We start from the raw sequence: 27,999 nt of genomic DNA, 5'->3' as shown, positions 1-27,999 counted from the left end.
ATTGATTATAAAACAGTCTCTACTTAAAAAACTGTCTTCAAAGTCATCAACAGAGAAGGATTTGTAACATCCAGACAAAGCTGCAAACATTTATCAGATCTTTTCCTTAGATTGTTTGATCTTTCAGTTTGGTTTGGTCATAGACCAATACCCTCCAGAAATCCACTGTCCATGGACACCCACAATGGAACTCCATGCCTCTCAGTTCCCACTTTGCATGGAGAGCTGAGTCTCTCTGCTTTTACTTGTACTGTATTTAGGTGTCAGCGAGGGAACTCTTTGCCTCTACATACTCTAGCGCAGCTGTTTTAACAGCCAAGACAGTTTCTTCTGTACCATATTTCTTCTCATAATCCAGGTAGCGCTTAAAGAAGAATTTCATCTTCTTTGGTGCCAAGTTCAGGTGTATGACCCTCTCAAAGATGTCCCTGCAAGAAATCAAAGTGATTCAGATCACTATGTTGGTGACAGCACTCAACACAAGCCCTGTACCTGCATTTGAACGAAGTGCAGATACTCAGGGTAGACATTCAATCGGCTGCTTGAAGAAAGAAATTTATGAGAACTGGTGAAAACCTGAAGGTAGAAGCCTTCTATTTGCTTGCAGAACTCTAATGTCGCTGGTCAGCTTAAGCTATGATCCAGTCACTGTATTTGACCCTACATTTGTAGTGGCCACAGCTGGATCTATAGTGTGGGAAATTGAACTTCCTTCTGTCAACTCTCGTCAAAAAGCGACCATTCTCCTCAGTTTTATGTTACAAGATATGGAAGGGCTGAACCTCAGTGCAAGTCCTCCAGTTTTTGTCATGCACTCCTTACAAATCAATCCTCCTCTGCCTCGTAGATCTCCTTGCAGTCTCCCCAGTCCTGGGGAAGGCAAGCCTTTCCACACGCCCCAGTTTTCTTTCTCTAGGTGATACAAATCCACCTTTGCTCTGGGAGGCTCTCAACATCATCATGCTGCAAAGCACTTCTGCTCTTTTCAGATATTACTCCAAACACCATACTTTGCCCCTTCCCAGCCTGCTGTAGCACAACTCACCGCACTTCCTTCTGGCTGCCATGTTTGATCATGATGTCCATGTAGATAGACCAGATGTCTGTCCGCTTGGGGTAGCTGTTGAGGGTGCTATCAAAGAGGGCTTTGGCGTGTTCCGTGTCCCCAAAACGGAACTCCAGCTGTGCAAACCTTGAAATAACATCCACATCTGGAACAAGTAATGACATGTTAGAGGATCAGAGCAGCCCTCTTCCCTATGAACAGGCACAAATGAATTATATTTTCACAGAACAGGCAAGCACAGAGACAGCACCAATCGCTACCCAGAGACAAAAGACTTGTAAAGTCCAAGGTGGAAGATCACAGTGGAGGAAAGGAGGGTCACAGTTCACTTCCCATTTCAGCTCTCCATGGATGACAGAAGTTTATACGTACATTCAAAATTAATCTTCATGTCTGAAAGACTCAGAAGTCCTCTTGGCTTTGGTTGCTTTGCTTTTGTTCATCACAGCAAGTACTTTTACAGGAGTGTTTAGCATTGATATCAAGGCTGATATTTCCCTTCCCCTTACAGTCAAGAGCACCACATTCAGCACCCACTGTCTGCAGTTTTCACTTATCAGAGTATCACAGAGATATTGCAAAGCAGTATTGCAAATATTCCACAGCAAAATTGCAAAAATACTGGAGACCCATCAATGCATAGTCCAAATCATGGATATGGAAGAGTGCTTACGTTCTTTAGTGGGTAGAGCCTTGAGAGCACGCTCCAAAAGCCTGTGTGTAGCCTCAGTCTGGCCTTGCTTCAGGAGGAAAGAGGCATATTTCAGCCACACTGATTTCTCCTGACGGAAACGCCTCAGCATTGTGTGGTACAATTCTTCTGCTTGCTGGAAGGGCAAAGTTGGATTAGATCACACAGATTCATAATAAAGCTCTGCAGCTCTAAAACTCTTGCTCCTAACCCAGGCATCTCTGAACATCTGTGAGAGGCAAGTACCAGTAGTTCCTTTTCTGCCATCAATCATAACTGTTAATCCCTGTTAGGTACAGGATAGGCCTAATGCCTGGCAGCTGGAAGCTTACACAGCCAGGATTGGTGGCTTACTGGCATGACTGAATGGGATGCTTGCCTGAGACCTGCTTGCACTATCTTACCTTGTACTTCTCAGAACTGGCATAGATGTCACACAAATGCTGGAAGACTTTCAGGGGCTCATTGTATTGAACAGCTCTCTCAAAGACCTTCATCAGCGTCTCCTCAGTACCGTACATGTTCTCCAAGTTCAGCAGAGCAACCCAGACATTCAGCTTCTCTTGTTCTTCCCTTGAAGTAGACATAAACAAGAACATTTAGGCTTTTACCAGCCGTCATCAGCTTTTTGAAAACCACCTAAAGACTCGCTGACTTGTACCCTGTTACTGAGACAAGGGAGGGGAGCATACCCCTTCACTGAAACAGCACTCCTGGAATAGAGCACAGCAGTTGTTTGACACTAGAACTTTTGATCACTGTTGTTTGTAATTAAAAACCACAACGATGATTCAAGAAAGCACAATATACTTAATCATGCTGTGGAGATGCTTTAATACCCAAGGGTGTAGCCCTACGAAAAGGGCAATGAGAGCTTCACAGTTTATTTCATGTCTTCATTTAAGGACATTACTGACAGCACTTTGCTCTTCCAAACCCTTCCAACTGCTCAGAGGTAAGCCCGTGTGCTCAGTGATACCCTGGGGAGTTACTGTGCCCACAAGCTGCAGCAAGCCAGCTGCAGGCCAAGTGTGGTGACTCAAGCCAGACCTTCAAAGGGCCAGCTGACAATTGCCACCATTTAATCTTTTTGAGCTCACTGAAACAGACTTTTCCACTTCACATGCACACACACCAATGGTGCTACCAAGACTCTTGTCCCATCACCACGAACCCACCATTATTCTGTGGGGCAAAGGCAGAGCCCCGTTCTTACCTGAAGCAAATTGTTTTAAGCGCTCTCTCTGCCACAGCTCTGGCCTTCTCAATCTCAGTAGCCTGGAGGTGGAAAGCCATGTACTGCAGCCATAGGATGGAGCTGTCGGGACTGCTCAGCACCAGGCGGTCAAAATCATCTGCTGACTGGGGCTGACGACTAGGATCCATCAGAGCTGCCTCTAATTTGCAAAGCTCCTTCTCCTTCTTCTGCTTCTCCAGCTCCTTCTCCTTCTTTGTTTGTTTCTTCGGCTAAAAGAGCAAAAACGGAGGATTGGGGAAGAGCAGACACTTCATGTGAGAATAGGCAGAGCCAGCTAAAGCACAGTCAGACCCCAGTACGTCTAAGGCTAGGCAGCTTTCACACAAAGAGAGGGGGTCAATTGTTTCAGGGAGGAGGAAAATGACACCCTCTCCCCTCTGCACATGTACAGTTCATACCTCCAAAAGGAAGAGCACTACAGGAAATCTGGTTTCATTAATGAAATACACTGAGGGTCGAAAGTACTTCATTAGTCTTGCATCCCAACTGCAGTATTCACACTTCACACCCACCCCCGCTTTTATTTTTCCATCTCAACCCTTTAGGCCAGTGTTCACCACCCCCTTCCACTCTAGAGAACCACAATACATAGGGAGAAACTGTGCAAGACTAGGGTATGTTGCTGGATCACTAGGGTGTCTGATGTCTAAACTGAGAGCAGACAATGGTAGAGTTCTCTGCACAAGGCAGCTATCCCTTGAGCAAAGTATTGGCCATACACAGCCTCTATAGAGTTGAGTTTTGAGGGAGAGGAGAAATCCTGAAAAGCAAACATTAGAGCATTTCACGAGCTCATTTCCAGTTTTGCTGGATTGCTCACACTAGGACAATTCTAAAAAAAAAAAAAAGTTAAAAATCACAGTATAGAAGAATATTTTTTGGTGCTTTTTCTAGGGAAGCTGTAATTTGAAAATGTTTTCCATCTCCATGCTTTCCTTTAAATTTAGAACATATTCAGAAAAGTAAAAAACAGATTAAATCAAATACAAATATTTTAATTTCGTGGAAGTGTTTGACCCCACATATTTATTTTTATTTTGTGGTATGCCAACACAAGAAACCCTATTTTCATGCAGCCATACTAAAATAGGGCCTTTTCTCTTCGGCTTCAGAGATTATCTGCTGCTAAACCCCATGGTCAGAGTAGTTAAGGAAGTTCTGTATTAGCTGTCAGAGACAGTCCCTTGGGTTAAGAGGCTTTACTATGGGGCAGACAGACATGCAAGTATCAAGACAACACATTATGGCCACCATGTGGCGACTTCTATGCAGGCAGTAGTACTAGTACACGGCACCTTAGACTGTAGATTCTCCTCCTCCTCCTCGCTCTCTGAGCTTTCTTCCTTCTGATTCAGTACAGCCATATCCACTGCTTTCATGTCCTCATCCCAGGTGAAGCCTGTGGAAACCTGCAGCCTGGGAGCTTCACTGCGTTTCCTTATCTGCTTGGAGGAAAGGTTTTTAATCTGACTGTTTTAAAAAAAAAAAAAAAGAGACCAGCCACAGATGCTGTTTGCTTGAGGCTTCTCTTCAGCCAGCACTACTGACTTATGCTTGCAAACAGCCCATCAGAAAAACATCAACTCCGGTCACCTTTGCTGTACTCAAACCCAATCCACCTTGCACCATTCACAGCTGACACACACCAGTCTGCATCACTCCTATCTGGGACAATGATGCTTATTATCATCCCAGTCAGAACTGATACATCTCAGTAGGACTGTGAAGTTATGTCCAACTCGTGCTCTCCCCCAAGCTTCTCACCTTAGATTTATTTTCAGCTGCCTCTTCCTCCTGGTCACCATCCTCCTCTTCCCGGTAATATACCTCAATTCCACTGTCATTTTCATCTGTTGGACAGACCTTCCTTTTTTTTCGCTTTGCCTCCTGCAACAAGAGGAAATGAGTCCAGAGTGGAGGGCAGTCTTTAAAAGTGGAGTGGAGGATAAGTCTTTAAAACAATTCTGAATGCACAGTAATAAGGCTGAAAGCAGAGAGAGGGCACGGCACCCCCCACTATGCTCTCATACAATGGAGACAACAGAATAAACTCACACTTAGCTACATATGCTGGCAAGACCAACAGGACAGGTCACACAGGCAACACAGTCAGGCTGCTTATTCAGTTAATTCCAACCCAAAAGGGTCAGTTTCTGAACCTGATGATCTCCAATGTAATTTAATCTTTTTTTTTCCCTATTTGAATTCCCCTGCCTGATCCCAGGGGCTAGTTCCAGTCACTTTACATTATTTAGACCAATCACAACCTCTAGCAAGTCCTGAGCAACCACTTCCATACCTGCTCAATTTCAGAGCTCCCTCTCCTCTGTTTTGTCTTCCGTTTAAGCTCTTCTCTCTTTTCCTTGTCATCTTCTCTTTTCTCTTCCTCTGCACTATAGCGTGGTAAGCCTAGGGATTCGGGCAAGACACTTGGCATCCCAGTGTCTTCAGGCAGGAGAGACAGCTCAACATGATTTTCTTTTTTATTTACACTTTAGTTCATTGCCAGGAGCAGTGGGAAAAAAAGAGAACCAAAATAAATAAGTAAATAGACAAATAAAGAGCCTTTACAATGACTCCAAGTACCCAAACTTGTTCCGAAAGTCCTCTTACCATTTATCATCCCTCTTTCCAACCCCACCTCCCCCCTCATCTCCCTTCTACTAACTGGTTGCCCCTTTTCAAGAACCTTGGACTTACCCAAGGACCTTGGCAGTGAGAAACTTCCCTTCAGGCAGGTATTTCTCATATAAGGAGTGTTTCTGTACATAGTAAGCGGAAACATTCTGGAACAGGATTCGGCCCTGAAGAGATGCAGACAAGCTGAGAAGAGGAAAAAAAAAAAAAGTAGTCCATAGCAGGGGAAGAGAAAAAAATCACAATGACTGTATCTGTGGCACCATCAGTTCTACAGACACACAAGTTTTCCATACTTTAGTTTCACAGGCTCAAGAAAGAAGCAATGACATTTTGATTCCCAGGATGAAATCCATTTTGCAACACAGAACTACACCAGACACTCCCCTAAACAAGATCCCAGAATTCTATATCCAAAGTTTGCCAAGATCCCTTATTTCCCAGGGATCAATTTTTTGTTACTCACCCAAAGAATACACCTGATGGAGTGACTGATTTGACATAGCCTCTTACTAGCTGGCCTTTTTTAACATCCTTTATAGATGTTATTTCAGCATCCTCCACTTTGCTGCTGTTCCTTGGGTTTAGCCTAAAGGAAAAGAGAGGTTAGAAAGTAAAGCATTCATTCATCTAGGGATACACTATTCTGCTCTGGATATTTAAAAAAAAGAAAATCAGTATTAACAACAGCCCCCATTTGTTTCTAAGATACTTCATTCCAACAGTGTTTATGTATTTTTGTTGTACAGAGAAGACAATACAAGAGGCTGTTTTAAAAGGACATTTAAGACAGTCTGCTCTTTACTCAAAATGGTCCAAATTCAGCTGAACACTGAAAATAAAGTGTTTGAATTGCAAACTCAGCGCAGGAACTTTTCCTTTCTTCATAAACAACCACAAAAAAAAAAGAGTTGTCAGATCAAGTTGAGAAATGATGCCAAACAAAAACGTTATCTGAAAACTCTTGATCAGCTCTACATTAAGTGTCAGGCTTTCAAGACTTGTCGATGCACTAGAAAAATCATTCCTGCAGGAACAAGTCTTATCATTTAATGATAAAAATAAAATAAAATTTAGTCCTTGTCTTTTGAACACTTTACAATGAACAGTGAAAGCCAGTAGCGGTTGGACAGTCTTTTTCATTGCTGACAGGAAATGGACAGTCTGGAGGGAAGACACCTACCTGGATTGCCGAAGAGATAACTGGATTTTGCCATTCTCATTGGCGAGGATGTAACACCTGCATAATGGAGTAAGGGGATTAAACAGAAAGCTTTTATACCTATTGAATAAAGCCACAGGTGGGAAACAGATATTCTCACCAGCAGAACAAAGCTCTAGAGGAAACAATCCACTCTGTCCCTTAGATTACTCATTGTCTAACACAAAGAAGCTTGACAGAAAGGTTCATGACACCAGGTGAAGGGCTTTTTGGAACAAGTCTACTTGCTGCACCTCTATTACCAGTACAAAAGAACTGGAGATTGCTACAACTGAACCACTTCGTCTGTCGCACCCTCCAGCATTCCCAACAAGTCTGTGTAGTAGGGAAATGCAATTACTTGTACATTACAAATGTAAAGACAACTGACTTGCCAAATAGAACCACAGCGGAGCTGGGATAACTGACCTCTCTCAGTCCCAACAGCACCTTAGCTAAGAGAGCATTTTCTCTCAAAAGGCAGCCCAAGAAGGCAGCCAAAATAGGCATTCATACATGGAAAGTACAAGGCTGTTTCAGCCAAACACTTAAAAAGGTTACAGCCTTCTCTTCTACAGAGGCAAAACAACAGTATGCACTAGCATTCGTAAACCTCAGTTTCTTCCAATAAAAAAAGCTTAGATTGAAATACATTTGACCCAAAAAGTCAGTGTTACTTCATAGCCACAGGCTGAACCTTACAGGTCTGACATCAGTGAAAAGACTGCCAGCAGAGAGGGATCTCTTTTTAAGCCCTGCTACTTGAAGAAACAAGAAAGTTACTGACCTGACAACCTTGCCAATTTTGAAGTCACTCAGAGGATTCTCTGTGTACTTATCACTCAGGTGAAAAATACTGACTTTGCCAGTCTTCCCACCTGGCAGTGTGATGGTCAAACCAATGTGAGGAATCATCTTTGTTATCACACCTACAGTGATGGTACCCTGCTGCAGCGACGGAATTCCTGGGAAAAAAAAAAAAAAAAAATCAAAGGAGGGAGAAGGCTTCATAACACCCCAAAAGCATGCAACCAAAGCAACAGAGATACTGAGCCAGTGAAGCTGATTTTAGTTACCTAGTCACATATCAAACCCAGAAGCTTTTGGCAAAGTACAGTCTTTGTGCTGTTTACAGCAACATTTGCCTTGATAGCACAGAAGAGGTCCCTTAATTGCACAGTTCTAAGATCCAGATTAACTGACAGATGTTCCATCTTATGTTTGAGATCAGGAAGTAATACGTTCGTAAAGGCTCAAAGCCAAACTTCAGTCTGAGACAGTAGGTAAGCAGTTCTTTAGACTAAAGGTTTTATTATTGCTTTACACACTGCTACATCTGGGTGGGTGTCCCAGGCATTAGTTCTGTCCTACAAGAGGTACAGCTTGGCTCTGGAGTGCAATAGCTTCCCTGAAGAGGTCAGTGCAGACTCTCCTCTAAGAAAAGCATCGTATGCAGGCAGCTCCTGCTGTTAGGGCTCCACTATACCTGTGAGTGACAAGAAGAGGTTTGTTTCAGTGACACCTGTTCCAGTCACTGTAGCAGACAGTGCTTGTCCATTTTTGAAGTTCTTTTCTGGATGTTTTAAGACCTGAAAGGAAAGACAGACTTCAGCTTATTACTAGAAAAGGAGCATTGCACAATGCTGACTGGTATACTCTCCTATGAAGCTTTATGCTTTCTAGATGTATATCCTTGATAGATGGCTCAGCATTCCTACAATGGCTCTGTTATCCTGGACTGAACTAGCTCCAGGCACAGTATTTGCTTATCAGTGAGGGGCATGATGCCTAGAGGAAGAGCACTAGACTTGAGTTCACATGGATGTCAGAAGTGTCTATGGCCATTACTTGCAGCCACATGCATGGAAAGACATGTGTAGTTTACCTATAATCACCTCTTACCTTGGTGCTCAGAGACAGCATCAGATGAGGGACTCTTCCCCGAATATTAGGGGTGACTTCTACCTCCAGCCAATTTTTGAGGATGTTGTACTGAAAAGACACAAAACAGACAAAAAAAACAACAGTGTAAGACCTTGCGGAAAAAACTCTTCCCCAGTGGACTCACTAATTTTTAAGGCTAGAAATGATCACTCCAGCCTTTGCTCTCACACCAAGCAGAAATAGTGATTTCAGTTCTCTTCTTGTGTATATAACGGTTCTGTGATTCAGAGGCAAGCACACAGAGGGGATTGACAGTGAGCATACTTGGTACAGGTGGCATACATAATATCTCAAAGCCATTTTGTTACAGCACAGGGTGGGAAGCCTGTTTGTTGCCAGCAGATGCACATCTGAGAGGGTCAAGCTGATGGAGACTCTTAAGAATGGAAGATGTGCCTTTCCTTTATTCTCCCTATAAGAGGCTGTGCTTTGAATGGGCTGCTCTCATGGTTAATGAAGAGCTGGTAGTGTCAGTTTGTTTATATGTTTAAGCTAAAGCCTGTGGGGTCACCTTTAATTGCTGTCTCCCCCTAGCACACATTTTAGGAATCCTCTGACCTCACCTTCTTCACAAAACAGGTGACTGTCTGTCCAACATCGTAGAGTCCAGGTTTCTTGAGGGTGCCATCTTTCATTGTTTCAGCTTTCCCTTCTATTTCACTGTTTGCAATAGAAAGAAAGAGGACATCAATAAGAATATTTGGTCCTAGCAATACAGACAGGAATTAGAAACCCAGGATGCTGTGATGAGTCAGTGTTACTGTGACAATGTGTTTGGGACATGCATCCCAATCCCCATCCCCTCTCCGGCTGCATCCTTCTACAGGGAATTAATCCTTCCCTGGGCTTAAGAGGGAATCCTGCCAATGTGAGGGGACATTCCAGGGTCCAGACTGGCAGCACCTCAAGCCAAAAGGACATTCAAAGGAAGTCACGTGCTAGGAGAGCACTGTGATCTGTAACAGTATCCAGATCCAAGTTTAGGTAAAAAAAAAAAAAAAAAAAGGAGCATGAGGCCTTGCTACACCTGCAACTCCTTACTTATGGTCAGCTCCTTCATAAATGGGAGTAACAAGGCAGAGAAGCTACACAGATAAAAAGTCTGTGAAACATTTGCAAACAGCTCAGAGGCCAACACTCACCTTGGTCGAATGCTGAGCTCCGGAATAGACCGTGTGAAGTGTGGATGGGTGATGGGCAGATACCTAAAGAACAGGAAAAGGATCAAAGTTTATCACTACCTCACCAGCCCCCTGCCACACATAATCCCTCTGCACTGACAAAAAACAGCGTAAGTTCCCTAAAACTACCAAAGCCTTCCTGTTTTAGCCCTTCCTAGCACTATTTCACTGGCAATTTAGGTATCCAAAGTACTTCAGCAAATTTACTGTCTGGAGACAGATTCTGCTTGCATTTGAGGTTTCCACTGAACCGTAGAAGATTAGACATCTTTCTTGCAATCTACACTCATGCTAAATATACTGACATAGGTAGAGAGCGCTAATTCACTGAAAAATGGACCTGGGATACAACATAGGAACAGATTTCCTCAGGGTCTCAACTACTCCAGCAATGGTAGCTGCAACAGCATCTGGTGAATGACAGAACAGCCTAGACCATTTGAATTAAGTGACTGTGCAACTTCTCAAATTCCCCAAAAAGCAATATTATATGCTTATATTCCCACCTGTGAGTATTCACATCTCTGCCTCCAATGACCCGGGCAGTCACCTTCTGTCCAGCTTTCAGAGTGTATGTTGGAAAAGAGCCTATGGACACTTCATCCAGAATTCGGGATGCATGGATTGAACCTGTCAGCTTGTCATCAATAGCAACTGTGACATGGGTTGGTTTGACGGATTTAACAGTACCAGTAACGATATCCCCCACAGAAAGAGTGTGTGTGACAGCAGCAGCAAGCGTCTCTTCTAATGTTGTCTCGGATTCTTTCCGGACCCTTACAAAAACATTTTTCTTTGCTGGGTCTTGTACTGCTAACAGGACTCCATGGTCATTCACCTTCACCATTTTCAGGGTTGCATAGATTGTTTGTCCCACCTTCAGTTTTTCTGAGTCGAAGCGGAAGGTATCATTGAAGTGAGAGGCTATGGGGATAGCTGCCAGTTGGCCTGTTTCCAGAGACACGATGGCAAACTCTTCTGCTATGTGCTGCACAATGGCAGAGTGCTGGGAGTTCTCTGTGAGTTGCTAGACAGAAAAGGAGATAATGACTTCCCTCTGCTGAGACACTGATTCCCTTTCACTTTACCTCATAGAATGGCTTGGGTTGGAAGGGACTTTTAAAGAACATCTAGTTCCAACCCCCCTGCCACAGACAGAGATGACACCCACTAGTTCAGGTTGCTCAAGGCCTCATCTAACCTGGTCTTGAACACCACCTCCAGGGATGGGGCATCCACAACCTCTCTGGGCAACCTGTTCAAGTTTCTCACCACCCTCTGAGTGAAGAATTTCTTCCTAATCTCTGATCTAAATCTCCCCTCTTTTAGTTTAAAACCATTCCTCCTTGTCCCATCATTATCTGATTGAGCAAAGAGTGGCTCTCCAACTTTTTTGTAAGACAACTTTAAGTACTGAGAGGTCCATAATGAGGTCTAAAGCTCTAAAGGAGGGAACAGCCTACCCCTTCAAAATTCACCCCCCTGGAGTTTGATACGTGAACAGAAACACACAAGTCTTAGAACTGAACACATACTTGCTTGGGTCTTTGCTTTAACAGTTCTTCTCGAAGAGAAATATACACCTTGGATGTGAGGGCATCCACATGAAGAACCAATCCCTTTGTCTTCTCACCAGGAGCAATACTTTTATCTACAAATGAGAACAAAGATTACATCATGATGACAGTGAAGAGTTTTGAGCTACTGAGCTAGTGGCACATGAGAGATAAGAAGTGGTTCAGGTGCCTGTGGTTCAGGTTTAATTCCTAAGGACTGCAGTGGTAAAAAGACTGCTTAGTTGCTAATTGTAACTAAGTTACTTGAGCTAACTTAGATTTATTATATATCTTGTACTACGTTAAGAAGAGAACAGATTCCTCGAACATTAATGGTAAGGAGGAAAAAAATGTCTTTTTTATTTGGACAAAAGAGCCCAACACTTTTATTGAAGAACTAAATTGGCTTTTACAAAACATGCAGTTCTGAATAACACTGACAAGAAACTGACTAAACACAAATTCAGAGTAATACAGGTTTTGCAAGAGATTACAACTTTTGCATAAAAAAGTCTATTTGCTGCTGATGAAGCAAAAACTCTTCTGAATGTAGAAATGCTGGGTTACCACTCCTGCTGAACTTAACACTTTAGATTGGTTTGATTTATTCATCATCTCTGCATGTACTTGTTGGGTTCTGCGTAATAGGCCACTTCTCTGCTTTAATCACTGAATCACAAAGTACTGAAATTGCAGCCCTATTTTAAATTCACACTGATTTAGAAGAAAAATTAACAGCAATTTCATATAGAGAATAGTCCAAAGAACACGCTTCTAGAGAAAGTAAAAAAAGACAGTAAACTGGGGCTTGTATTAGTATTTGTCTCTATACTTTGCCTATGTATATAGACAAAGAATTCAAGGCACTAACTAAACCTAAGAAGATGATTGAGATAGGAGGCAGGATTAGGTCTGTCTTACAGACTGGTTAACAGAGGCACAGAGAGGCTTAAGCAATGCATTCCAAATCATGCAAATGGATCAGCAAGACATCAGAAAACTAAACTACCTCTTTGAGCCTGTCCCTACTCCAAGCAGAGTCCTCCCATGTTGATTCCTCATCAGAAGAATTCATTTCATGATGGAGGTTTCACACTACAAGAGTGAAAGTCAAAGCACGTAGATAAAGAAAAGATGCCCTACCTCCCAAATGATAGCGAGTGGCTGTTACAGTCAAGCCTTTGACACAATTGCCACTGAACAGTGCTGAGCCATCCTCGTTCACATCCTGCACAACCAGCTGCAGCTCCTTCCCAGGCATCAATTCACAAAGGCTCCGGGCTATGCCAGACTCTCCTGGAAAAAGGGAAGAGGTTTGACAAGTTAGTTTTACCCATGCCATTTCTTAGCATTATAAAGGAAGTTTTCACATTCGCCCATGAGAGCATGAACAAGCATTTACATCCACATCTATCAAGGAAAACACAGTTTAGGCCCCTGAATCTGTAAAGATACAAAAAAGCAAGTTCTATGATTTAATCTAAGTAGAAACATTTATGACATTAAGGACCTGATAACTGTTAAACTGAAAAATATTATCTCTAGAAAGAGCAGCACACAGCACTGGATATGGTAAAAGGTGAAAGCAAAGAGGGATTAATACTAGAAAACACAAAACAGATCCATCACTTCACAATTACAGGAAACAAAACATGAAACATTACTGCATATAAAGAGACCCTAAAAAGGCAGTTAGAATTTGATAAAAATAAACCGGGAGATATCCAGTATTCCTAATAGCAGTAAAACGCCCTATTAAAAAACCTTCGCTGGAGGACTTCTTCAGCAAACCTGTAATACAAGTAGGCAAATCCATTTGCACAAACTCCTATGAGTACTAGGTTTGGGCCATCACAAAATTTGAGTGCCAGCATAGTTATCCTAGTGCTGAAGCTAGTTGAGGCACCACTATAGCTTCCAGTTGAGCAGATCCTAGCTAAGATTCAGAGCAGTTTAAAAAACCCCTCCGTGAAAAATCAGACATTCCATGCACCAATATCAGTAATAAAAACAACTTGATGATTACAGCATGCACAAACGTGGATTTCTATATCATAAGAATAGTAGGAACAGTTCTTAATTACACATTAAAAAAATGCTAGGGTCCTTCACTGCCAGTTAAAACGTTAGATGAAGTTATAAATGTTACTGCCTCAGTTTCTTAACTTTTAGACCAGTTCATAAAGTAATTACAAATATTCACACAAAAAAAAAGGTCTCCTGCAGAAAGGCTTTGGTCCACAAATCATTTAGTCTCACCCCAGCCTCTCTCATTTTTAACTTCACCGATATTTTGAGGCACCCATCTACTGGTTCCATTGCATCTCCCCCACACTTCATCTATTTATCCCCTTACTTTTAATTCTTTAAGTTTCAACCTCAAACCAATGCCAGAAACCTAGCAGACTTCAGTCAAATGAGCAGATGCTTTGGCTTGTTCCAGCTGTAGTTCCAAAAAACCTTCTTGTCAGTAGCAGACACTGCACATATATCCTTTTTCTAATAAACTTCTTGAAAGCCAAGTCTCTGCTTGAAATGAGCTCTCTTTCATTTAAAAGAAAATAGTTTTCCCTTTTTGTACCTCTCGAAACCCGTTTTTGGGATTTGATCCCTTTTGGCAGAACACGTGCAATCTTTTACCTTTTCTTTTCAGTAAGTTCCTGATTTCCTTCACCTCCTTGAAATATTGATTCAGTAGGGAAAAGCTCTCTGCGGCTGGATTGCCTGAGCTGCACTCTGACACCTTCAGATTAAGGAGCACACGCTGCTTCTCCTCATCAATGCTCATCACCTTCGCAATCACGGTCTGTCCCACCACAAAGTGGTCCTTGGTGTCTGTCACAAACTTGTCACTCATGCTCTGTGCAGAGGAAACAAAGGGGTAAGGATTATTGAGCACAGCTGCTAATCATCAGCCACCTGCAGTGCTGTTGAGAAGGTTTGAGTTGAGAGGGGTTTTCATGAAAACACAAGAAAAATTAAACAAATTAACAGAAAGCTGTCAATTACAATGAATTACTGAAGTCACATGAAAGCCCTGATTAAATGAAGACTTTCTTCATTTTGGAAGTGAATTAAAACATAAGATTAAAAGCGGTTTTTATCCCACTGGGGGAAGCCGTATAAAAGCAGGACCCCCAACACTACTGTTCCCTCCAACCTTGCTTAAAAAACATGTTTCAACCTTTTCTGCTGATTCTACATGCTGTTTTCTGAAGTCAAGTGAACACATGACTTACCACTTTGGGTGCCAGTCCTGTCACACCAAAAGGGAACTCCACAAACACTCCAAAGTGCATAATATTCCTCACGTAACCAGTCAACAGCATTCCAGGCTGGATTTCAGAGAAATTTCTCACAACTTGCTCCTCCTGTACAGCAGAAATCACCGCAGACTTCCTGCACAAGATCTGAACAAACAGTTAGGAAAACTCGGAAAAGATGAATGAAAGGAGCCTGATGCCAATCAAATCTCTTGGTGCTGCTAGCCATTGAGCTACAGCACTTTTGGAAGGCTAGGCAGTACAGGAGCCCAAAATCCTACAATTTCAGTTACAAACTTGCTCTCTCTACACTAAAATTTAGCAATCAGTGTTTCTTAAACTACTCAACATTAAAGATGTATGTTTCACACCAGCTGAAGTGAAAACTTCTTAATATTTCAGTTCTGCCTTTTCGGTATAAGGACAGCAAAATTTTTTGCTATGGTTGTGATATGATCAATATTGATGCCTAGACGATGGTTGTGAAATCAGTGAGCTTCCCAACCAAGTGTTGGACGTAGTGGAATGCTAAGCAGCTGAGCCTCACTTAACACACGCAAATTATAATGACTCTTTGAAACACAGATAACTTGACAGGCACTTCCACTCCAACACATTAACTAGTTTGTTGCAGATACTCTGGATTCCTGACACACACACTTCCTTCCTTCCCCCACCCCTTTCTTCTCTTCCACCTCCCACATTTGACTGGTTGAGAGGACAAAGGATACAATACGGTCCCCTTTGTCACTTAGGCACATAACTCTGGGCAAGACATCTCCTTCTTGAAGACAATGCCACAGGAGCTTGCAGTTAGCAACAAAGTCAGAGAGGTACACTGTGGGAAGCGAGGCTATCACATTGCCTTCATCTTCTAAGATAGAAACCTCTAGCCCATTCTCTTTCTTCTTCAAGACTTTCACATCAACCATCTGGAAAGAAAAAAAAAGAATAAAATTATATAAAACCCAAAGTGCCTTTAAAGAATGCACAGGTTACCAAATGCTGTGCTCCAGGGGCTCTGACACAGCCTCCCAGCTATATAAGGAAAATCTCACATCAACAGGGCCGAGCCTCAGAAGCATGCCAACACTGACAGTAAAATAAGAATAATCCTCAGCTCCCAGAGAAGCCAAATGCTAGAAACATTCTCTTGGTTATAACTTTCAATTTGAAGGCTGAAGGGTGCAGGGTGTTGGAAACTCTTCATTCCAAAAACAAGAAGGAAGGAAAGAAGGAAATTTCAAAACATTTCACTAAAGTTATCTTTTTCCAGAGAGCATAAGCAGCTGCTTTTGGAGTGAACACCAGCAGCATCCAGAAGAAATAGGACTTCAACTTGGAGCAGAAGCTTCAATTGGTACCTCCTATAAGACTGTCCTAGGATTCCTTTATCCTGACCATTGACAACATAGATCTTGTTTTTACTCTGGCCACACAATAAGAAATGTACGTTTAGAACCAGTTCCTGATCTCCAATAGCTTTTTTTGAAGCAGAGATGCTCAAAGCAATACCAATTTTTTGGTAAAACAATTAGAAAGAAGCAAAAAGAAGAACAGTCATTGAATCAATACCTCTCCTATTTGATATTTCACTGCCTGTTTCTTCTTTGGAGTATGTTCACTTTTGCCCTCAGGCGCAGACCTGCTTGATAACTTGAAGGACAGCAAGAGCCTTTCCTGTTCGGGCTCACATTTTAAAACCATTACTTTAACAACCTGAAAAAAAAAAAAAAGGTAAAACAAGTGTAAATAGGCCTCCTCAGTGTACTACCACCTACAAAATGAGATGGGGAAATGCACAAACAAAAAAACACAGCTCTGAAATACTCAAAGAGCTGTCCCTTTCACATGCTCCATTTAAACAGATGAAACTAACTATTCCTTGAAGTGAAAGGTGAATATCTCTTGATGCAGTTGACTCCTCCAGAGAAAATTCACATTAAAGCTGACTCAACTGCAGATTTCTCTTTTACATTCATTTACAAGGCATGGCATAGATACGTTAATTACCTGGCCTTCATGGAAGACTTTATCAGGACAAGATATGGGCTCTGTGCTCAACTCATTCTTCGGTACCAGACCTTTGACATCATTGTAGAACTTCACAATGCAGCCAAATTCCCTTGCACACACCACAAAGCCATGTGTGATCAGACCTGGTTCTGCATCTTCGTAATTGGAGAGGATTGGAAGTTTTGATTGAATAAGAGTTTTCTTTAGAGTAAGGAATAGCTTCTTTTCTGCAGGATTGCACTCTAGCACCTACAAGAGCAGAGGACAAAAAGGTTCAAAAAACATATTTGCCATTGTCTAATCTGTACAGCTGCTAAATCCTCAGAATGAAATATAGCAATTTAAAGCAGCTGAAGACACTTTCTGGCAGCTCTCACCCGACACCTGACTTCATCTCCTATCTTGTACTTCTTCTCAGGCTGCTTCAGGATCACATCTGCAAGATGCATGGATGGCACAAGCCCTTTAATTCCATCGGTCACTTTCACCTGCATCCCAATAGGTTTCAGAGCCAACACTCTGCCCTAGAACCCAAAAGGGAGAAAAAGATCAGTACATTCCACAAGAAAAGCAGATTGTGCATAGACAGGAAGCAGCCAAGACACTGTACCACATCATATCATGAAATTTGACAGTGCTCCATGAAATCTTAGTCTAACCCCCACTACACCTAATTAATCTGACCCATTAACCATTACATACTGTATAAGTTTATTTTACAACCTATCTTCCCTAAACGTAGGCTAATTCCGCAAATCCTACAAGGAAAGGTCTTCCTTCTAGCTTTCCTATCACTAGTCTGAATCAGAAGTTGAATACACACATAAAGCAGAAGAAATGCATATTAGCTAGATTAGTTCTTTAACTACAACTGCATTACAGTGTCAGTCCTCCAGGAGCTCACCTGCACCACATCCCCTGTGTGAATATCCCGGTACTGCAGAAAACGAGCTCCAATAACTTGACTAGGAAAGAGACACAGTAAGAGACAACCAGTCAGTCAACTTGAAGAGAACCCAGGATAAGAGGAACAATCCACTTTACACCGTGTCCCAAATATTCATTATCCCATTCATACTCGGCACTTCACAAAAGCAGAGTTCTGTGTTTTACTCCAGCTGACCCACCTCCCAGCACAGCTCTCTGGACAAAGTTCACGGAGGTTTACCAGGTTCCATTCCAGGTGACAACCACCACACGTGACACCAGGAAAGGGGAACCCACTGTCTTCACTACTTAAAGCCACAGATAGAAACACTAAGATAGAGGAGCAAAATTGACTGGGACTTGGAAGAATAAGATTCAGTTTCCTGTTCAGTCACAATCTTCTGACATGATCTCAGTAGAATTCTTTTAGCCTCAGCCCACCAACCATATAGGTGGTGACCCTATGGCTAGGGTAGGATACATGAGATACCTTGACAACCTGACATGAGACAACATAGATAGAGGCCAAAAAAAAAACAAACGGCAAGTTCCAGTTCAGCAAAGCAATGTAGTATCTTCCACACTGACCAAACCCTTCTAATTCTTCGATCAATTTCTTAGAAGAGTCTATGGCACTTACTACTTCAGAGATAAAATACACATCTCGTCCATCAGGCTGTAGTCAATGATACGACTTTTATGTTTACATCCTGCCTTAAAGGCTGCAGGTTTAAAGGATTTTCTGTTTTTTGACAGATGTTTCAACTAGAAAAAAAGCAAATAGCAATTTAGTGTTTGGAAAATGGAAGCATTTATAAATAAACTTAAGGAAGACCTTACATTGAAGTAGTAGCAGCTGACAGAAATCGTTCTTCTAACATACTCTTTGTGCAACAGTCCTTGAACAACTCAGCTACATTCCAACCCAAACAGGACAGGCTGGATTTAGTCAACATCTCACATATTTTGTTGTTTTTGTCTCACAAAGAACGTAAGAGTAGGAAGTAAAACCTTGTCCCAGTTTTCTTCCCCAAGAGGCTGCTTAGTATCTATTCAGGAGTTCCCTCCCTGCCCTGGTACTTACCCGTGCAAATGCATGAGTGCCATCATCAAGCTCAAAGATGGCACCAAACTGCTTGTAGAAAGCCTTCACTGTTGACTCCTCCACCACCGCCCCTATGCGATCATTGGAGAGTTGGTTTGGGGATCCTCCAGGGTTGAGGAATGCCTGCCGCAGAGTAAGCCGCACCACCTTGGAGGTGGGGTGAACAGAGAGGATACAGGCTTTCACCTAGGAGAAGGTAATGTTTGTTAAATACCAGTTTACATACAAAAGAGCAGAATGTCATATAATTCATGTTTTTTTAGACCTGCTTGATGCCTAAACTCTGCTCACACATGAGCACTTTCCCATATTGTTACCAAAACAATCATCTCACTTATTATAGCTTACAGATCCAAGGGTTTTTTGCTTCCATCTGTTGTTTATGGGCTAGTTTGGTATCAATGCAATGAGGTAAACACAACTGCACAACTCATTTGCCATCATCCACAAGTCTCTCATGCTTCCCAAATCTTCCATTACCCAAGGAATGGCTTTCCTTTTAGAGCTCTAAAGTAGCCATGATGGTAATTCAAATAAAAAAGACAGCTATCATCACTAAGATTTCGGAAATGATTCCACTGAAAAACATCCAGTATCTTCCCCAGCAGCATCTTGGGGCAGGATGTTGTAAGCAACATACCAATTCTACTTGTGTTTCACTTTCTCCTTACCACTTGATTTGGAGAATAGTTGATGGATTTATCTGGGTCCACGTGCATGAAATCCACAACGCCAGTGAAGGAAGACAGAAAGGTCAGTCTGATCCCCAGCGGATCTACCTAGAAAGGGGAAAGAAATTACACACAAAGATGTCAAGAAAAAAGAAAAATAAGTTGATTGGTTTTCACGTAGCTCAGAAAGTGAGTGCAATTCACACATTTCACAAAAAGCCACCAGAAGCGCTAAACAACAAGCGCATCAAAAGAGACGGGAAAACCGCTAATAATTCTGTTTTCTACATTGCTTTGTAAAAGCAATCCTTTAGTTTTTCACTAATGTCATGTTTATTCTGAAGACTACTGCTACAGTGTTGAATACTAGGCAAAGGCCATAGAAGCATAAAATGGAATCTGTTCTGCGCTAAGGTTCATCGCCATCTCCAGGCTGTAGCCTTTACACTCGTAGCATTAGAACCAGAGCAAAGATCAGACCTTAGGTGAACCCAGTGGGAGTGCCTAGCTGAAAAAAGTGTTTGCGTTTCTCATGGAATTGAGCCCAAACAAAGTTTTCCAGGGTACAAAACCTCCATCTCCATTTTACCTGTATCCCTATCTTCAGGGAGGCTCAAAAACTAAAGAGAAAACCAACAAAAACAGAGCTTACCTTCTGCACTTTAGCTTTCACCACCAGCCCGGGCAGTAAGTTACAGAGCGTCCAGTTCTGTTGCTCTGTTGCAAGGGATGCAGCAACGTCTGATCGATCAACAGACAAACGGACAATTCTTCCCTCATTCTTTACTTCCTCAATGACACAGTTCAGGTTCTGACCTATTTTCAAGTCAGGCCCTACAAACACAAGCCACAGCGTAAAAACCCCTCCAGGAACACTAAGGGATCGTCTTTTGCCTATAGTTTTCTCCAAAGTTTTTTCAGAGCTGCTTCTATTGTTAAGAATTTTGAACTCCTTTCAGTCAAAGTCTATTGCCAGCAAAGATCGGTGGGCTTGGAGCAGAAACATGGTCTGGCAGAAAACAGGTTGAAACCTAATAGTTGCTGCCCACCAGCCAAAAATCTGCTGTTTTCAACAACTCAAAGACTCCACCATGACCCAATCCTCACCAAGGTGCACTAACACAACGGCTGTAACGAGCTTTAATCCCTGGAATTCTCAACATCCATTTTAACCGCAGAAGCTCCTCTTGTACTACTACTTACCTCTCTTGACTGCTTTGATGTAATTTTGGGCTTTCTGACGAGGCAGAAAAGCATGAGTCCCATTGACTCCAATATCAATGAGGTAGCCATGGTCTTCTGCACTAGACACAAAGCCAGAGAGCAGCTGTTGGGAGAAAAGCACTGCAGTTCAGTAATGTGAAGAAACAGCTGAGTCTACACAGAATACACAACTAGATTTACCATCCGTGTACTCACTTGGTACATGAGCACAGAGAACAGAATTTTGGAGAGCAGAAGGAACACAACGTTCCTTCTTACTTGAGAGCTCATCTGGCAGCAAGGTCTCAGCTGTACCCTTGTCTAGCTATGCATGCACAGAGTTAATGAACCCGTTGGTTTAAAAAAAAAAGTGGGATAAAAAATAGCAGGTGCTCTAATTGCAGGCGCATGCCTGCAACCATAAAGCTGGAAACAAAAAATAAACAAAGCACCTCTGCGAGACAGGTTGATAAATACTACTCTCTGCATAAATAACAAATAAACCTAAGTAGAAAGAAGTAATTAAATAATTTGTCCAAATTCAAACAGAATCAGGTGAATGGATTTCATGGGTGCCACCCTTCAGGCCAGTAGCCAAGAACCAATATTGCCCTCTCCTCCCAGGTCTATTCTGCTGGTAGCAGCAGCTCCGTGTTCTGCTCTGATACCATGCAAGGACAAACTGAAGCATTACCCCCCCCATGCACTGTTCAAGAAGCAACTCCAAAGCCCAGAGCGGCTGTGGCAGACCCAGAACACTTACCATGCCTGATGTTAGTGCTGAAGCATTCAGACCCTTATTGACATTTTTGGGGTTGATTGACAATTTGATACTCCGACGTCCATCAGCACTTTTCTCAACACTGGTCACAATGCATCTGACCAGCATCCCTGGAGAATACATGTCCAAGAGAGAATGCAAGTCCTGCAAGATGATCGAAAGAGTAAGAACGCATACAAATCCGACAATATTACATAATAAAAGAAGGCCAGAATTTGTTACTGAAGTAGCTTTAGAAACCAAATTCCTTAGGAAAACATTTGCTCTCCACCAACACTACAATAAAAGGCAGGAAATACTACAAACATCAAAATCTCAATATAGAGCCAGGGATGAACCCTCATATTAGCAAGTCTGGTAAGCTTTGCTTATAAAAGGAATTCTATGCGGGATGGAGTCAGAAGGTTGTAGCTCAGGACCAAGCCAGAGACCCTCACCTCAACACCCTCTGTAGCACAGGAAAACATCACCACTGAAAGGCTAGCACCTTGCATGTCCCACATGCCACAACTTTGGAAAATTTATGGAGCGCTGACAGCAGACACATGGTAACATTTCACCCCATCCTCTTTCTTTTCAGCAATCAGCAATATCAGGCAATTGCAAAGGTGGTTTGGAAAAGCTGGGTCTAGAGTCAGCCTGTATTATGCAGCAACGCATTGCATGCAGAAACACAACGAAATTGTAAGGACCACACTATTCACCAAGTCCTCTGAGAGGCATTTGTATCCTCAGATCGTCTTCTGACCGCTTTGATAACTTCCTCCCTTAACCACATACAGCCAAGGGTCAGTATTTAGCTACAGCAGCAAAAAGCACAAATCTCTCCAACTTCAACATGCTGTCTGTGAAGTTCATGCATTATTTAGCCAAGACTAAGCCATCGCAGGCAAACTAAAGTCAGCTGGTGAGACACCAGGAACCAAGGTCCTAAGCAAGGTCTCAGTTGATTCTGAGGTATTATTAATAATTCCTGGCTCCCAGACACAAATCACAGCCCTGACCCAAAGTCTCACCTCCAGGAGTTCCCCTTGGGCCACCTGCTTGCTCAGCATTTTGCTGTAAGCATCGCTGATCTGTGTGACTGGCACAAATCCTGAAAGTCCATTGGGCAAGCTGATGACGAGCTCAAAGTCACTGACCTCTTTTATACAACCAAGGAGCAGCATTCCCTCACAAAGATGCTGGGAAAACAAAAATAGTACACAGTGGGTATCTTGGCAAGTCAGTGAACAGCAGTGCAGTAGACACATTTCTGTCCTGAACTGCTGTTGTATTTTACAGATTTAATGAGGGAGAACATGCTTTTTTAACAAGACTAAGAGAAGAGACACACACAAAATAAAACATTTATCCACAAACCTCAATTGTGAGTGGTTCAATATTCGTAGTATTGTCTTTAGCATCAGCTTTTCTGTCTGCCTTGAACTTTTTCCGCTTTCCTAGATCCTCCTGATTCCTTTTTCTTTTCTGGGATTGTTCTTCATGGCGAACCTAATTTAGATTATAAGCAGAGATGAAAACAACTAAAGTAGAGAAAATGAACATCGTGGTAAGGCAGAACTCCACTGCCAGCAATAATGTTAGAGGAAAACACTAGATCAGAGAAAAAAGGAATGAGCTTGCTGATATGTCTAAAAGCAAGTCCTCCAAAATATCTCCTTTTGGGCTGACACTGACCACTCACAAAACTGTGAATTTTGGGAGCAGAAAGAAGTGGCAAAAGTGAGCTGCACCATACTTCATTGAACAGAAGGAGAAAGACCAAACTTACTCTATGTCCACCATCCCTTCCAATCCAAACTATTACGTGATTCTTAGTACCTCAGGATCAGATGCTCGCGGAATATTTAAAAGCTAAATTCTGACCAATAATTTTGACTGAACTTTTTGTCATCCCATTCAACAAGTATCACACAACAAGGACCTTTAAAATACAAGGTGCAACAGGAATGCAGCAGTTATCTCTTTCTGGAAGTCCCTTCTTTAGTCTACTACAGAAGTAAGGGATAAGAAGGATCGTAAGTCATTTTCTGAGCTCTGAGGAGAGTTAATCAAGAACATGGAAACAACATACGTCAAACAAGTTGTCCTGCTCTATCGCTGGTTTGGGTGTTTTTCCCGTTTTCTCTGTGGGTTTTTTCTGGATGCCCCCTCGGGGAAAGTTTTCTTCTATGGATGCCATGCTTGCGCTTCTATAGGACAAAAGACAAAACAGAAGTTAAACATACAGCTGTTAGGTTTGTTCCTCACAAGCATGCTAAAGAGGGCATAACTGTGAATTACCCAGAGACTAAGAAAAAAAAAATCAGATAGCTGCTTTTGAGTTAGTCAGTGAGTAGAAAAAAAAATACTCAGGTGCAAATGTATTTAATATCTGACTATCATAGAAATCTAGAATATCCCAAGTTGGAAGGGAACCAAGAGGATCTTCGAGTCCAATTCCTGGGTCCACACAGGACCAACCAAAAATCAGACCATATGTCTGCAAATGTTGTCCAAACACTTCTTGAACTCTGCCAGGCTTGGTACCATGACCACTGCCCTGGGGAGCCTGTCCCAGTGCCCGACCACCCTCTGGGTGCAGAGCCTTCCCCTAACGCCCAGCCTGACCCTCCCCTGTCCCAGCTCCATGCTGGTCCCTCGTGGCCTGTCGCTGGTCACCAGACAGAAACCACAGAGACTACACTGAAGGACTGCAAGGAGCCACCCAAACGCGTGCATCCCTAACACTTTGTACTTACTTCCCAATTCCATAAAACTAGAGCATCAAGTGTTTAAGACACTTAGAAGCATCATTTTCAGAAGAACATTCTTAGAAGAATGCTTAAAAGCATAATAAGAAAAAATGCTCTAACCATGTAAGCTTCCCAGAGAGATCTTTGCCACGTTCAGCAGGCAAGATACAATTACCAGGACAAGTCATAACGTAAAGAGTTTGGATTTAAGCAGTAAGTTTGGATTTAAGCAGTAAATTTGGATTTAAGTGGTAAGTTTGGATTGCATTTTTGTTTTTGGATACCATCCTTAACGGTTAATATAATTTTAAGCACCTTTAGGGTGAACTGTAACTCTATACACATTTAATAAACATACTTAACCTTACTGCATCTCAAGCAATAAATATCACCTTACTTACCGTCAGGACTCACATTTTATTACTTTGCCCAACACTACCCTTACAGAAATCACCATTATAGCACCCATTAACCAAACTTACAGCGGTCTGCGAGACACATAAACCCCTTTTAACCACGAAACCGCGTAATAAAACCACAACTCACCAAAGCACGCTCACTCAGAGCGCACACCAGGCGACGCAGACCCCCGCGGCCGGCGGTACAGAGCGGTGCCCGCACCTCTCCCTCACCTCCCGGTACCGGCCGCCGCCGCCATGGCCGGCCCCACCACACGCGTGCAGCAGGGCGCCGCGCCCCGGAAGCAGGCAAAGGGGAAGGAAGCGGCCGCCATTTTGTGGGAGGGCGCTGAGCAAGGGCAGAGCGCGGCGGCGGCCGAGGTAGCGGGGCGGCCGCGGGGGGAGGAGGGAGGCTCGGTGGGGTCGGCGGGCGGGGGTCGGCGCCTCCTTCTGTGGGCCTGCGATACTAAGAGGGAGAGCGGCTGGTTGAGGTGCCGAGCCGCGGCTCGCCCATGAGGTGCCCGCGACCTTCGGCCGCCGTGGTGTTGTCTTCCCCCGGTCGGCCACGCACCGGGGCGGGTGGGCTTCTGCCACGCCGGGGCCGCGCTCCTCTGAGGCTGCCAAGCGGGGCCGGCACCGTGAGGGGCCGGTGGGGGCCGGGCCGCCCCCGTCAAGGGCACCGGGTTCTTCCGAAAGGCCGAGCTGTGTGGTGGCCGCTCTCTGAGCCGCCCTCGGAAGGGCACGGTGGTTTCTGCAGGCTTCGGCGTCGGTCTGGCTTAAAAAATAGATGGCTTTGGCTTTCCGAGTCATCCACTGCAAATATTTGGAGAGGAAGGGGCCGTTTCTTTGAGTTTTCTTTGCTGTTGCATAATTAACCGAGCTGCAGGCAAGCATACCTGATTATGCCCCGGGGATGTTGGATCAGGTTGGCATAAGGAGTGTGTTAATGAACATAGAGCCAGCTGCAGCAATTTCTTGTATCCCTTTTTTACTGCGGTACTGGTGGCTACAGCATCTCTGCATAGTCTGGCAGGTAACCGTGTGGCACGTGTGCTTCCTTTGAGCTGAGTTATAAAGTAAACAATAAACATTTGTCCTAAATATAAATCTTCCTTAAACATACCAAAAGCATACCCTTTAAAAAAAAAAAAAACACTCCAAACATTAAAAAGATTTTCTTTTTGTCATAAGGGTGATCAAATGCTGGAACAGATTCCCCAGGGTATTTGTGGAGGCTCTGTCTCTGGAGATGCTCAAAACCTAACTGGGCAAGTTCACGAGTGACCTGCTGTAGCTGACCCTTTGAGCAGGTTGGGGTTGGGTTTTGTCATCTCCAGAGGTGCCAGCCTCAACCATTCGCTGATTCTGCAAGTATGCTACTATATGCATGCCAGGCTTGTGCGTTGATTGACGTCTTAAAGTAGGTCTGAAACTTTCATCTGGATGCAGACAAAATGCAAAGGCATGCCCTCACGTACTTAGTGGTTTTGTTGTATCTGTGAAAGTACTTCCGAGGTTTTGTAGTTGGCTCAATTGGCTTGCAGATACAGCAGAAAGCTAAGTAGAAAAATATATGTATTTTTTAGCCAGATCTATGAATACTTGAGGAGGCAAGTAAGACGCAATAGAAATGTGCAGCTGGGATTAGGGCAAGTTTTATTGTTGAAACACTTGTACTCTAATGTAGCATGAAAGTTGCAACACTGCATTTTGAATCACGAAATGGAGTAGTGGTCTAGTGTGAATCACGTCACCAAGTTTTTGGATATGAATGAACTCTGAAAATCTGAAATGTTCTCCCATTCAGAGCCCTGCATTTCCTTGTCTGCTTTTGTGCCACCTGCATTATACTTTAAGGTACAGTGTTCAGTATGTGCCTGCTCCTTTTGTATATCCAGTGTGTTTGAAAAGCACATTGAAAGCAGATTCAGTAGCTGCCAATGGAAGTGTTAAGCACAGTGTAGAGATCTGTTTGATTTTTCTATTGATCCTGTCCAACTAACCGTAAAACTTGCTAACTTTCCTGTATCGCTTGTTAGGACGAGCAACCATGGCTGGCCATGACTCGGGATCTCAACACCAGTTCACTGGATTTCAGAAGTACTTCAATTCCTATACCATGGTGGGCAGGAGGAATGTACGTATTACATAAATTAACTCTTGTAGGCTAGTCTAATGGTGTTTTCTGAGTTTTAGATTGAAAGTAACCTTAACTGTTATGTTTTTCAGTATGTTATAGCAACATACACAGGCATTGCGATGCTCATCTTATATTTCAAGCTTAGATCTAAAAAGAAGACTCCTGCTGTGGCAGATAAGTAAATGGTAAGTGGCAGATGTTCTTCCAGAGCCAAAATGATTCAATGCCAGCCCAGGAAGAAAGACTGACAAAGGAGAAGTTGCTAGTAACAAAACATAATTAGAGGGAGAAACACGGGCATGTGAACTTTTGTATTTACAGTTTTAAACCTCAACTAAACTATAGAATCATTTTATTTTGGGGCATTCTGAACGAAGTAGGTTGTTATAGGGGTATACAGAAATTAAGGGTTACCAGTATTCTTTCTGTTCTTCTAATGTGGCAAACAGGGTTAGGGACCTCATGCAGGGAGGAAGGGTGAGCAAGGAAGGAGGTATGGACAGATGTCGCATCTAGGTGTATCAGGCTTCGCCTGCAAGTAGTAGGTGCCTCAGATTTATACTTTTATGGTAAAAATGGGGATAACTGATGCTTTGTTGGATATTGAAATAATAAAGTAATACTTAAAGACTTATTTGTATTAGAGAATTCCAGGAAGAGACAAATGCATTCTGTTAAAACCTTTCTTTGAACAGAGTAAAGGAGCACTATACAATGAAACTATATATACCTTGCATACCTGATTGGGCAAGGACCATATGAAAGTGATTGAGCTTCTTCTTATATAGCAACATACAAGCGTTTCAAAAGTCTGTAGTCTACTTTCTAATACTTATCCACTGAAATGGCATTTGGGAAAAAAAATCAATGTGTTGTCCTCATAGTCTGCAAAAGGGGTAGAAAACAATAAGCTTCTGGTTATTCTCACTGCTGTATGTAAAAGGGGCATCAGCCATTTCTTCCTGTATGTGTTGAAATTTGCCTGCTCTTATCTAAAAGTGTTTGGGCTTGGGAAAGGGGTGATGCTCAGTTAGCAAGCCTTGCACAGCGGTACTAATATGTCTGACCTCTTTTCTCTTGGCAGGTTGCTGGCATGTCTGAACCTTCATTGTTTCAATGTAATGGAAGCTGATGTCCTATTCTGGCTAATAAAATATAAACAATTACTTGCTTTATTGAAAATATGAAATGGTAAAACGAAGCAGACATACTTTTTTTCCTCT

The 27,999-nt window shown here is 42.8% G+C and overlaps 2 protein-coding genes across 2 annotated transcripts; one reads left to right on the top strand and one right to left on the bottom strand.

Moving 5' to 3' along the window:
* Position 1: 1 nt before the first annotated feature.
* PDCD11 (programmed cell death 11) lies at positions 2–24,926 on the bottom strand. The gene is made up of 36 exons (XM_083845027.1): positions 24,785–24,926; positions 23,578–23,695; positions 22,863–22,994; positions 22,517–22,684; positions 21,483–21,644; positions 20,720–20,843; positions 20,169–20,350; positions 19,517–19,624; positions 18,825–19,031; positions 18,381–18,505; positions 17,718–17,778; positions 17,191–17,337; positions 16,811–17,062; positions 16,373–16,516; positions 15,529–15,729; positions 14,774–14,944; positions 14,175–14,394; positions 12,678–12,830; positions 11,514–11,629; positions 10,485–11,005; positions 9,940–10,002; positions 9,361–9,457; positions 8,756–8,845; positions 8,340–8,442; positions 7,641–7,818; positions 6,836–6,892; positions 6,119–6,241; positions 5,716–5,838; positions 5,315–5,507; positions 4,780–4,902; positions 4,311–4,457; positions 2,974–3,224; positions 2,162–2,330; positions 1,740–1,893; positions 1,046–1,211; positions 2–428 (listed from the first exon to the last, which is right to left on the bottom strand). Exons 2-36 carry the CDS (start codon positions 23,683–23,685, stop codon positions 257–259), a joined length of 5,511 nt encoding a protein of 1,836 aa, XP_083701153.1. The 5' UTR covers positions 23,686–23,695; positions 24,785–24,926; the 3' UTR covers positions 2–256.
* ATP5MK (ATP synthase membrane subunit k) lies at positions 24,881–27,942 on the top strand. The gene is made up of 4 exons (XM_083845033.1): positions 24,881–25,017; positions 26,676–26,773; positions 26,866–26,961; positions 27,861–27,942. The coding sequence occupies exons 2-3, from the start codon at positions 26,687–26,689 to the stop codon at positions 26,956–26,958; spliced, it is 180 nt and encodes a 59-aa protein (XP_083701159.1). The 5' UTR covers positions 24,881–25,017; positions 26,676–26,686; the 3' UTR covers positions 26,959–26,961; positions 27,861–27,942.
* Positions 27,943–27,999: the final 57 nt, after the last annotated feature.

Source organism: Anser anser (genome assembly GCF_964211835.1).
Source record: "Anser anser genome assembly, chromosome: 7".
In the NCBI taxonomy this organism is placed as follows: Eukaryota; Metazoa; Chordata; class Aves; order Anseriformes; family Anatidae; genus Anser; species Anser anser.
This window is presented reverse-complemented; position numbering and strand designations above follow the sequence as displayed.

Coding starts and splice junctions, on each gene's coding strand:
- ATP5MK (XM_083845033.1), top strand. CDS start 26,687: ATGGCTGGCCATGACTCGGGATCTCAACACCAGTTCACTGGATTTCAG. Junction 26,774..26,865: donor CCATGGTGGGCAGGAGGAAT/GTACGTATTACA, acceptor TATGTTTTTCAG/TATGTTATAGCAACATACAC.
- PDCD11 (XM_083845027.1), bottom strand. CDS start 23,685: ATGGCATCCATAGAAGAAAACTTTCCCCGAGGGGGCATCCAGAAAAAA. Junction 17,063..17,190: donor GAGATGAAGTCAGGTGTCGG/GTGAGAGCTGCC, acceptor CTGCTCTTGTAG/GTGCTAGAGTGCAATCCTGC. Junction 14,945..15,528: donor GTGACAAAGGGGACCGTATT/GTATCCTTTGTC, acceptor CTGTTTGTTCAG/ATCTTGTGCAGGAAGTCTGC.